The sequence below is a fragment of the Hippocampus zosterae genome, chromosome 12 (genome assembly GCF_025434085.1).
Source record: "Hippocampus zosterae strain Florida chromosome 12, ASM2543408v3, whole genome shotgun sequence".
NCBI classification, from domain to species: Eukaryota; Metazoa; Chordata; class Actinopteri; order Syngnathiformes; family Syngnathidae; genus Hippocampus; species Hippocampus zosterae.
Window position 1 is genome coordinate 2,300,089 of NC_067462.1, and position 12,624 is coordinate 2,312,712.

Here is a 12,624-nt window from a genome sequence, read left to right on the forward strand (position 1 = left end):
AAAGTTCATCCCTGGGTAGTCATTGGGAAGCTTCCTCAAACGTTCCGCACGAGCCTTTTAGTTCATGAAAGAAATAACCGGGCAGATGATTAATTGATTAACACGCCATCAGGAAATGGGATCACGTTTCCGTCGGAGGGAGCGAGTGGCATTTCCATAAAAATCATTAGCTGGATAGCTTAGAAGCGTTTCATTGCAATTTTTGCGCCGGATTGAAGATCCCTCAACCGCCTGGGATTGTAAGCTTTGGATTTAAGACTCCGAGGCCACCGAGCGAGGAAGGCCACGTGGAAATATCGGCAAAAGAAAAGATCAGCTGCTCCCCTTTGGGCTCCGATTCATCTTTTAAGATCAAGGGCAAGATGAACGCAACTTGCTCTCCAAGTTTTCGGGCCTGACTTGAATCGGCGACGTTAATTTTTTTTAAATTTCTTTTTTTAGACGGAATATTTGTCTTTCTACCAATCTGTCCTTTGTCATCCTCTCCTACACTTGAGGATGACACATGTTGTCATGGTGACAGCACACAAGGGGTCAGGAGTGTGTGCGTGTGAGGGGGGGGGGGGGATTACAACAGAATAAGTCATAAGTGAGCCTCGAAATGACTGACAGATCCCAGTAGCTCAGATGGACTCGACATCCCACATATTCGGTGAAGCCGGCGGCTCAAGCAAAAAGACCACAGAAAGGTCAAAGGCCGCAATCTGATTGCTAACAACTCGGGGAGCTCCGCCTCCCGAAAGCCAAGCGCCCGTAGCGATGGCGAACAGTGAACGTATCGTTGAGGCGACATCTGCCGCCACAGCTGGTCTGCGCCTGCCGCCGGCCGCTCGCCGATGACGGGAAGCGAGAGTCAATATTGGATTTGCCCGCGATCGCGTGCGGTTTTGAAAATCTGAATCACGCGGGCCGTCCTGCGACCGTTCGCAGCAAGTTGAGGCGACAACCGATGATGGCAGGGGTTAAATATTTTGCAATCGGCGTGCCGTGTCGTGATTAAAGGCCAAAAGACGAATCGTCTGAAATAGAAAATCTGCCAAGGGAAGAGTCGCCCATCCTCGAAGATTTATTGGCGGGAGTGCAGCTTCCACCGTGGCGGATTACACTTCAGCCCATCCCCCCACCCCTCTAAAATCCGCCCATTAGTCAGGCTTCGCAAGGACACGCAACATCCGACACTTCCGCATGTAAATACAAGGACTTATTGACTCACATTGGAAAGCGGGAGATCCATTCTTTTGCTAAGCGGCTTTACGGAATGAGATCAAGAAGTCTCAAAGGCCTTGAGAGTTCCACTTTGCAGGTCTTCTAAGGCTAGCGTGTCAACATCTCCAGCCGGTCAGACTGATTCATGAACCTTGTCAGCGGCGTCATTTGCCGATCTTTGATTTACACTTCTACAAGGTCGGTCCGGGTGGATTGCTTAAGCGCTCCACCGTTTGATTTTAGCGCCCCCAAAGTGGCACGAGCTCCCGTGCTCGTCATGAATGGATTTTAGGATCAGTTCCCAACATCGTCGTCTTCCGATCGGACACAGATTGATGCGCATTTGTTTGGACCATAAATATGCTTTTGGCATCCGTAAAGCCGAAGTTGGTGATGGAGTCGAAAAGAGTCTTTCTCATATGTGGTTGTCTGTTGCGATGCCATTTTCTGAACATTTATTTGATTTTTAGGGGGTGTAATTGCACATCCAGTGCAGTAGGTGGCAGTGGTGATCTCATAATTTGATCCCCTGCAAATGGATGCACTGCAACCTTGCGGTTAGTCTTTTTTTAATTTTTGTTTTAATTATTGTTAATCAGGAATACTGTGTTACACAAAGGTGTACGCTTCTCTCGATACTTACATTACTAGACGCAATATTTTTAGACTCACGGGGCTGCATCGAATTTATTATTGAAAAGAACATTTGTGTTCCCATGCCGCACTACGTTTTGGGCAAACAGCGCTTCCCCCGGCAGCCCGAATCGCTGTAAACAAAGCTTAAGGAGAGAGTACATACACATCACGGGACTGGTGTTTTTTTAATTTTTTTTTTCCAGCCCATGATTGACATTGTTAATTGACCACATTCAATCTGTCATGTGTTTACTCCTGGAAGAAGCCGAGAGGATGTTGCCCACTAATTAGTGCTACGAGGTGTTATGAAAGTCTACCTCGGAGTCCGAGCAAACACATGGCAAATTTTTCTTTGTGAATTAGTATCCCAAAACAGTGTGATGATTTAGTTTCGGCCATGTTGGTCATTATAGTTGGTAGACGTGATATGAGAGCCCTTAGCAATCTTTTATTTGATTATTTGATTCCTAATCTTGATCTCCTTGGCCATGGCAGATATCTGTTGTAGAGCCGAGACTGACCTGTGTGTGTTAGCCGAAAAAAAGGACCATGTATAGTAAGGCGTTTTTAGCCGGAAAAAAAAACGACCATGTATATATAGTAAGGCGTTTTTAGCCGAAAAAAAGGACCATGTATAGTAAGGCGTTTTTAGCCGAAAAAAAGGACCATGTATAGTAAGGCGTTTTTAGCCGAAAAAAAGGACCATGTATAGTAAGGCGTTTTTAGCCGAAAAAAACGACCATGTATAGTAAGGCGTTTTTAGACGAAAAAAACGGCCATGTATAGTAAGGCGTTTTTAGACGAAAAAAAACGGCCATGTATAGTAAGGTGTTTTTAGACGAAAAAAACGAACATGTATAGTAAGGCGTTTTTAGCCGGAAAAAAAAATGACCATGTATAGTAAGGCGTTTTTAGACGAAAAAAACGACCATGTATAGTAAGGCGTTTTTAGCCGGAAAAAAAAACGACCATGTATAGTAAGGCGTTTTTAGCCGAAAAAAACGACCATGTATAGTAAGGTGTTTTTAGCCGAAAAAAACGACCATGTATAGTAAGGTGTTTTTAGACGGAAAAAAACGACCATGTATAGTAAGGCGTTTTTAGCCGAAAAAAACGGCCATGTATAGTAAGGCGTTTTTAGCCGAAAAAAAACGACCATGTATAGTAAGGCGTTTTTAGTCGAAAAAAACGACCATGTATAGTAAGGCGTTTTTAGCCGGAAAAATAAACGACCATGTATAGTAAGGCGTTTTTAGCCGAAAAAAAACGACCATGTATAGTAAGGCGTTTTTAGTCGAAAAAAAACCGACCATGTATAGTAAGGCGTTTTTAGACGAAGAAAATGACCATGTATAGTAAGGCGTTTTTAGGCGGAAAAATAAACGACCATGTATAGTAAGGCGTTTTAGACGAAAAAAACGACCATGTATAGTAAGGCGTTTTTAGCCGGAAAAAAAACGACCATGTATAGTAAGGCGTTTTTAGACGAAAAAAACGACCATGTATAGTAAGGCGTTTTTAGACGAAGAAAATGACCATGTATAGTAAGGCGTTTTTAGGCGTAAAAATAAACGACCATGTATAGTAAGGCGTTTTTAGACGAAAAAAACGGCCATGTATAGTAAGGCGTTTTTAGCCGGAAAAAAAAACGACCATGTATAGTAAGGCGTTTTTAGACGAAAAAAACGACCATGTATAGTAAGGCGTTTTTAGCCGGAAAAAAAAACGACCATGTATAGTAAGGCGTTTTTAGACGAAAAAAACGACCATGTATAGTAAGGCGTTTTTAGCCGGAAAAATAAACGACCATGTATAGTAAGGCGTTTTTAGCCGAAAAAAACGACCATGTATAGTAAGGCGTTTTTAGCCGGAAAAATAAACGACCATGTATAGTAAGGCGTTTTTAGCCGAAAAAAACGACCATGTATAGTAAGGCGTTTTTAGACGACAAAAAACGACCATGTATAGTAAGGCGTTTTTAGACGAAAAAAACGACCATGTATAGTAAGGCGTTTTTAGACGAAAAAAACGGCCATGTATAGTAAGGCGTTTTTAGCCGAAAAAATAAACGACCATGCATAGTAAGGCGTTTTTGGACGACAAAAAACGACCATGTATAGTAAGGCGTTTTTAGACGAAAAAAACGACCATGTATAGTAAGGGGTTTTTAGACGAAAAAAACGGCCATGTATAGTAAGGCGTTTTTAGCCGGAAAAAAAACCGACCATGTATAGTAAGGCGTTTTTAGACGAAAAAAACGACCATGTATAGTAAGGCGTTTTTAGACGGAAAAATAAACGACCATGTATAGTAAGGCGTTTTTAGCCGAAAGAAACGACCATGTATAGTAAGGCGTTTTTAGCCGGAAAAATAAACGACCATGTATAGTAAGGCGTTTTTAGCCGAAAAAAACGACCATGTATAGTAAGGCGTTTTTAGACGACAAAAAACGACCATGTATAGTAAGGCGTTTTTAGACGAAAAAAACGACCATGTATAGTAAGGCGTTTTTAGACGAAAAAAACGGCCATGTATAGTAAGGCGTTTTTAGCCGAAAAAATAAACGACCATGCATAGTAAGGCGTTTTTAGACGACAAAAAACGACCATGTATAGTAAGGCGTTTTTAGACGAAAAAAACGACCATGTATAGTAAGGCGTTTTTAGACGAAAAAATAAACGACCATGCATAGTAAGGCGTTTTTAGACGACAAAAAACGACCATGTATAGTAAGGGGTTTTTAGACGAAAAAAACGGCCATGTATAGTAAGGCGTTTTTAGCCGGAAAAAAAAACGACCATGTATAGTAAGGCGTTTTTAGACGAAAAAAACGACCATGTATAGTAAGGCGTTTTTAGCCGGAAAAATAAACGACCATGTATAGTAAGGCGTTTTTAGCCGAAAGAAACGACCATGTATAGTAAGGCGTTTTTAGCCGGAAAAATAAACGACCATGTATAGTAAGGCGTTTTTAGCCGAAAAAAACGACCATGTATAGTAAGGCGTTTTTAGCCGACAAAAAACGACCATGTATAGTAAGGCGTTTTTAGACGAAAAAAACGACCATGTATAGTAAGGCGTTTTTAGACGAAAAAAACGGCCATGTATAGTAAGGCGTTTTTAGCCGAAAAAATAAACGACCATGCATAGTAAGGCGTTTTTAGACGACAAAAAACGACCATGTATAGTAAGGCGTTTTTAGACGAAAAAAACGACCATGTATAGTAAGGCGTTTTTAGCCGAAAAAATAAACGACCATGCATAGTAAGGCGTTTTTAGACGACAAAAAACGACCATGTATAGTAAGGCGTTTTTAGACGAAAAAAACGGCCATGTATAGTAAGGCGTTTTTAGCCGGAAAAAAAAACGACCATGTATAGTAAGGCGTTTTTAGACGAAAAAAACGACCATGTATAGTAAGGCGTTTTTAGCCGGAAAAAAAAACGACCATGTATAGTAAGGCGTTTTTAGCCGGAAAAATAAACGACCATCTATAGTAAGGCGTTTTTAGCCGAAAAAAAACCCGACCATCTATAGTAAGGCGTTTTTAGCCGAAAAACCCCCCACCATGTATAGTAAGGCGTTTTTAGCCGGAAAAAAAACCGACCATGTATAGTAAGGCGTTTTTAGCCGGAAAAATAAACGACCATCTATAGTAAGGCGTTTTTAGCCGAAAAAAAACCCGACCATCTATAGTAAGGCGTTTTTAGCCGAAAAAAAACCCGACCATCTATAGTAAGGCGTTTTTAGCCGAAAAAAAACCCGACCATCTATAGTAAGGCGTTTTTAGCCGAAAAAAAACCCGACCATGTGTATTCAGGCGTTTCTAGAACAAAAAAAAAACGACCATCTATAGTAAGGCATTTTTAGATGATCTTGGAAGCTGCATCCGTGACATCGCTTTCTAATACCGACATACGTTTCATTCATGTCATCAATGCTAAAATCAGGATGATTTCAATGCGCGCTTTTTTAGGTATCCGAAATATTGCACGTGAAAGAATGAAGTCAATAACTAAATCGGGGCGGGGTGGCACTCGTTCCATATTTGAGTTGATGGCTTCAATTTAAAACTCAACACAAGAAGAATACAACCATACAAGGTTTGAAATGTCGACATCCACCAAGGGGGAGAGCGTGGCAGGCACAGAAAGGGCAGGCATCAGTCTGGTTGCCACGGCGACTGGTCGATGAGGGGGAATTACAGTATGCGGCTCGAGAAAAACATCATAAGGGAGAGTAATGGCAGTGTATTAAGAGGTGTGCGAGGAGAGACGCAGTGGTGACCTCCTCGGGGGGGGGGGGGGGGGGGGGGGGGACAATGCGCACTTTGTATTTGGACACAAGGGAAGGGCTGCCGCATGGAAATAAACCCCCTTTTATTCAATATTGATTTACATTTTATATATAAAAAATTACTTTGATTGAATAATACATTTTGTCAAAATACATAGCAGTGGAACCACATACAAATCAAATATAAAATTATAAAAAAGTCTTTATATCGCTCCTCCTCCCACTTGGAAAGTAACAGACGTCGATCTACGATAAGCCTTGCGTCGACTGGCCTCGTGGCAAAACGTGCTCCTAGCAAAACCGCGCGAGACGTGAGCTTTAGAAAAATAAGCTATTGGGCATTTGTCCTCTCAGCGTTACAGTACGGGATCGGATCGGTAGAACATTCAAGGTGGGCTTACGTCTCGTTCCACAAAAGAAATGTGATTATTGTACAGCGTGTTATTGTCGCGGCGTTCATTCACTTTTGTTTCCCCAACATCTTCGCTAAACGGAGATTGGAACGGTTTGAACAATGCGCTGGCGCCAATCATCTTTTTTTTTTTTTTTTTTGCACATCCGAGGTTTGAGCGCCAGTCAGTCGCCGGACCGCGTCGGCTTCCGTTGAACGGACGTTAGGCAACGTGAGAGGAGCGTTCCAAATGACGGCGAGCACACGACGCGAAAGCCACGTCGGGAAAACGGAAAATTCTCAAGGAAAAAAAAAAAATCTTGTAGACCGCCTTTGAAAGATACATCGTATACTCGGCTTTAAAAAAAAAAAAAAAAAAAAACAGTCAAGTAGGCTATGCGGCGGTTTCATGAATAATTCCCTCGAATTTCTTTGGGAGTAGCTCTCTTCTCTCGTCGATAATGATGACCGGCCTCTGACAGTTTTGTCCGTCCATATACGTCTTGGCATACACTGGGTTGGCGTAATTCATGGGCTGCATGGATAGGAGAGGGGGGGGGGGGGAGATTAAAAAAAAAAAGTGGGATTAGAAAAAGCAACAATACAGTCAGGGCCAAAATATTCCCCAAAGGGACGACAACAATGATTTGACCCAACTGGATGATTAATTTCTTTGTCCGTGAGCAGACTCGCAGCAAATTCAGCATTGGGGGGGTTCGCGTGATTACTTCACCTTCTTGATGTTCAATCGACAATCTGCCCAGTTCGCTTTCAAAAGACAGCTTCTCGAATCATTTGCGGCCGCAACGCCGGATCATTATTGGGTGGCTGTGCCGTTACCTTGGTTACACAGGTCGACGTCATTGAAAGATGCGTAAAATGTGTGGACCATTAAACGGGGATGGCAATGGCTAGTGAGGGGGAAAAAAAGCGGAAAGGGGCGTGGCCTGGACGGGGCGACCAATCACAACAAGCAAGACATCATAGCCGTCCAATCGCAGGGCGGTTTACAATGGGAAGACGGAAAGACTGATCGGGAGAGCTCGTGACGATAAGGTACCTGACCCCCCCCACCTCCTAAAATTTTCTCAACAGATTTAGACTATTCACAAAAATGAGCAAGTTAATAAATAAAATGGCGGATTTGCCGTCGGAAAATTGCCATCCCTGATTAAAAAATAATGACGTTCAACAAATGTATGTTCACGTTCACCCTTTGCCAACTGTCGCAAAAGCCAAATGACTCAGCGAGGCAAACGAAACGTGCGCTTCGAAAAGGCGAGCATCCGCGCGTGCGTCTTTCAAGCTAGGCGAACGCAAAACGACGGCCATCAACGCATTCGGGAAGCTGTGCACTTAACATGCTTGACGATCGTCATGCAAATGGTCAAAATGTTCGAGACTCGTCAACACCCGCACACACATTTGGGCTTTTCAACAGCGAGGAAACATTTGCAGAGGCACCCGCACGTCGCCGGTTGGTTGCTTACATTCGATACAACGATGGTTGTTCGTGTCCTTATCGGGCAAAGTCAGAGTGAGGTTTGAAAAATTCACCTGGCCGGGGATTACCTCCTTGGGCACCGAACGGATACCCAAGGTGCGAGGCTCACTCGATTTCACACACCAGCCCTGCAAGAGAAGCAAGCGCCGGCGCTCGTCATGCAAAGTTTGTGAGTGCTTCGACCCCCCCCCGCCCATAAAAACAAGCAAATAAACATGCGGTCAAGCTACGTTGTGACAACTTTTGTTTGGAGAGCAGGAGGTTGTTAGAGAAGAGCGAAAAATTAGAGAAAAGGTTTTCAATGCAGCTCGAACAATAGCGGCCGTCAAAGTTGCTGATGCGGAAAGCGGCAAGTTTCAAGCTTGAATAGGAAAAAAACAAAACAAAAAAAAACAAAAAAACGCATCAGTGAAGGTGTTACGTCTCATTTGGTACACTCAGCCTAAGTGTGAAGTCCAGTCCCGAAGATGAGAAGTACTTTAAATTAAAAAAAAAAAAAAAAAATAAATAAAAAATAAAAAGCAACACGACTTGTAAAATTTTTTTATGTTCATTTTTTTTTTTTATAGTTTGCTCAACAAAAACAGGCCCCGACCTCCTTTTGAATCCAAGTATTTGCAGCAATTATAAACGGGTTACTTTGAAAAGCGACGTTGAGCAAGCTGCGAGCTTTCACTTTCTTTTCATCATCCGTCGTCGTTGTGCGTTTAGGACGCTGCTTTTGCCATCGGAATTTCGCTTCAATCTGGACCCCCCCCCCCCTTTTTTGGTCGCTCCACCTCGCAATCAATCTCATGCTCCACATGAACGCCTTCAGTAGCCCGAAGCGCCAATCAACGTTCGTTCCCCTTTTTGAAATGAGCACGGGAAAGCGTCTTTGATGTATTTCCCGATGCCGCCCCACCTTCTGAGGGTCCAGCGTGAAGCTGGGTCGCAGCAGGCTCCCCGCGTCGGCGTGGTTGTCGTGCTCCACTTCGTACATGTTGTACGACGGGTTGCCGATCTCCACGTTGATCCCGCCGTTGGTCACGGGCTGCCTCTGGACGCGTTTCCCCCTGCGGGCGGGTGGACGGGCGGTGGAGTACCGCCGTTAGCGGCATGATTCACGTGACGCAAAACGCAGACGTGCATTTCCAATGATTCGGGAATCGGGGGAGGAGCAGGATTCAAACCCGAGACCTCCGCTCAACGAAAAGACTTGCTCGCCGCTATTCCATCATCAGACAAAAGCAACCGGCGCGATGCGAGCGAGATAACCGAAAAGCGGAACGGCAGTCGGAGGCTTAATGGATTATGATGATCGGGAAAAAAAATAATAATAAATCACGCCGGCTTTAAACAAAGACCTGCTTTAAGCCTCATTGATTTTCCCTTGGCAGTGCAGTGCGGGAAGTGGTTAGCGCATCTGCCTTACAGTTTTCAGGCTCCGGGTTCGAATCCCGTCTCCTCATCATCGGTCAAACGAACGACTGGATTTGCTGCCGACCTTTGCTTTCGTCTGCAGATGTAAACGCCCGCCACCACCATCACGATCAAGATGAGCAGCAGGACCAGAGGCACGATGATGGCTATGCTCCCTTCGAAGAAAGAACGAGAAGATCGTATCGACCATTTGAGGAAATTTTGAATGCCAAAATCGAGTCCAGTTTGCTCTACTGAGTAAAATTGAGCAGGACTCCTTCAAAGTGTGCCCAACTAACCTCCGCTGGTGTTGTCCGATCTGCTGCTCTTGGGTGCGGGTCTCTCACACTGCGTTCCAGCCCAGTTTGAAGAACACCTTGTCCAAAAAAACCCCAAAAAACAGCATTGTCAAAAAACCTCACCATTGACGTGTGCCGTTTTTCTGGTGAGAAAACACTTTGAACTGGACAAAGCAACATCTGAGGAAAAAAAATGTTGAGGTAGAGTTGATGTCGATTATTAGCGTGCGGATAGGAAAAAAAAAAACGTGACAAGATGACAGCGGGACAATAAGTCCTTGTGTTCTTAGCGTCCTTGGAACGCAGAAGAGATGTAATTTCACACGGCGAGCGCAGATGGGGCTTGTAAAGCATGAATGATCCGGCCGTCGCAACCGGATAATGAGAGAATGTATGATCGGCTGCTAATGACGTGCACTCATACCAATTACAGCATCGACCACAGCAACTAACAGAGAGTCAATATCCTCCGCTAGCAGCCTTCAAGAATGAAGTTTCAGCGGGGCGAAAAATGGGGACATGCCGCTCCAGCTCGTATAAGCAATTCTCGTTTGCGGCTTGCCGTCATGCACGTGATGAGCACATGATGCCACGTGGGAGTGGGGCCCCCCGCCACGTGCTGATGGCAGGCGACGAACAAGTGTGACGGCGAGTCGTGCGGCAACCGCTCATGTAACAAGTGCCTCGTCGGGGCTTAGCCCGGCGCGATAGCGAGAGCGCCGAATGCGTCAAATTGGCCGTGTGTGTCTTGACCAAAGATCGAGAAGATTGCAGTATTAACGACGTCTGTAGGATGTTTCAAATGACCGCTTACAGATTGCTTTTAGATGAAGGAGAACACTGCGGAGCCCCAAACGTGACACGAACGAAAGAAAAATTATGCAACGAGCGCTGATTTTTAAATGCGTAAGTACTTCCGGGTCATTTCCGGGTTGACGAAAGTAACAAAGATGGAGCGTTTTTACCCATGGGCGATTTCGATTTAATTTGACTTCGAAATTGGCTTGGATTACAAAGTCATACAATCTATTCATTTTAAACGCGTTTCCAGATTAGCGAAAATCGTCTGGCGTGTACTGTCATCTCTGTGACAGTACACCGGCTGTGCGTTCGAGGCCAAACTGACCCGGAAGTATATAAACGCGCATTAAAAAACACGTTTACAAGTCAATCTCTCGTTATTAGTTCTTTTCTTGTTGGAGCTTGGAAATTTTAAAAAACAATTGATATGTTTGATTCGATCTTAATAAGAATTAAGTCAGATAGCTTCGACAAATTTCAGTGAAAAACTATATCGATTTTTTTTCTTTTTAAAAGTTAGATTCAAATTAATTATGAGAATAGAGTCGGCTATCTTCGAGGTTAAAATGTTTGAAAATGTTTTTTTATTTTTGTAATGATACAAAGCTAATCTTAAAAAAAACATTACCTTTATCTCTTTGTTTTCCAAAATAAGTACAACTTAATTAAACTCGACTCAAAAACACATTTTTTTCCCCCTCTGAAGTATACAAGCGGATTCTTAAACAATGAGTCCTTCAATCTCATTATTGAGCTTCGTTGACACGCGGCCCGAATACTTCTTAGCACTTTAATTTTAATTCATGTTACAAGGAAAACAAAGACGAGGTTCATTTGCACATTTCAAAGGACATATCTGGACCTTTTGAAAGAGAAGCAAAACACTTTGCACTCTGAAGACACTTGACAAGATGAACATTAATTTTGCCATGCCGCATCTTGGTGGAGCCGTCAATCAAAAACAGGACGGGCAGTCATCAACCCCCCCCCCCCCCCCCCCCCCCCCCTGCTAAGCCATACAATCGTCCTTTTCAATGTATTTCGGAGCACTTGTTACATGGAGAGTTAGCACAAGGTGGCACAAAGAGCCCTTCCTCCCGAACAGGCTACAGAATGGCGTTGAATGAGGCGTCAACAAAGCGGCTGGCGAGGTGACCTACTTGCAGCGGGGTTTGTTAAGAGCCGTTAATGTGCACAGCCCCTCATTCTGACAGAAGTAATCGCAGGGGTTGGCCAGCTCATCGCAACGTTGGTTCTTGAACCCTGATGTGCAGCTGCAAAACATTGTTGGTGGAGTGAGCAAAGGGCCTTTTTCCCCATAAGCACACTTTTTGACCTCGCCGTTGGCCTGACGTGCCCGGATTGGCACGCTCAAGCCTTTCAGCCGACTCGGGGAGAAGATGGCGTGAGCTATGTGCCCAGATCAATATGCATAAACAGAACAGCTCTGTTGCTCTCCTGATGAAAGAAAAATCATTGGTATGATCTCACTAGCAAAAAAAAAAAAAAAGCAAATCATCTCATGAGGTGTAGAGTTACTTTTAACCACGTGGGATGTAAGTACGTTGTGAAATATTGCATCCTGCCAGGTAAACGGTCAACTCAAGACTCTCAACATGGACTGGACAGTTCGTGACTTGACATACAAGTTGACTGTGTCCGTGACGGCACATTAGCACAAATAGTTGACTTTGTAAAAAACATGAATTAATGACATCAAACGCAACAGTCACGGCGACGTAAACAAAGAAGACGTGCAACTATTGTGTCTCTGCGGTACTGTCGGTCATTTCACGCAGAAGATAAAGAATATATGGCTGGGGAGTCTTGTGATTGTCTGTCGACACATCCGTCGTTGCACTGTTAGAGTAGCGCCGCGCAGATGCTATTTGTTAGCATGTCTATGGGGTCTCCCTTTCCGGGTTAGCATTAAGCTAGTAGAGTTATGCGGTTGTTTTATGGACGCCGCATGTATTTCTCTTTGTTTTATGTTTAGGTTGACAGGAGTGGCCAATTAACAGCTTGAAGCCTCTCGTGCACTTTACGCCCCAAAAAGCTCTTTGGGTCGCTTGGATGTCAAAACACCATTG

General features: G+C 43.9%; 1 protein-coding gene across 10 annotated transcripts in view; it reads right to left on the minus strand.

Moving 5' to 3' along the window:
• Positions 1-6,905: 6,905 nt before the first annotated feature.
• lrp1bb (low density lipoprotein receptor-related protein 1Bb) overlaps positions 6,906-12,624 on the minus strand; it is a 190,523-nt gene continuing 184,804 nt past the window's right edge. For 4 of the 10 annotated variants that reach the window (XM_052082609.1, XM_052082605.1, XM_052082603.1 and 1 more), the window contains 6 exons: positions 11,695-11,808; positions 9,734-9,810; positions 9,520-9,610; positions 8,938-9,088; positions 8,020-8,161; positions 6,906-7,064 (listed from right to left, as the gene is read on the minus strand). In XM_052082609.1, the coding sequence (XP_051938569.1) occupies positions 6,937-7,064; positions 8,020-8,161; positions 8,938-9,088; positions 9,520-9,610; positions 9,734-9,810; positions 11,695-11,808 (703 nt within the window). In that variant the 3' untranslated portion in view covers positions 6,906-6,936. The remainder of the gene's footprint in view (positions 7,065-8,019; positions 8,162-8,937; positions 9,089-9,519; positions 9,611-9,733; positions 9,811-11,694; positions 11,809-12,624) is intronic. The other 6 variants (XM_052082607.1, XM_052082606.1, XM_052082612.1 and 3 more) reach the window with 4 other exon arrangements.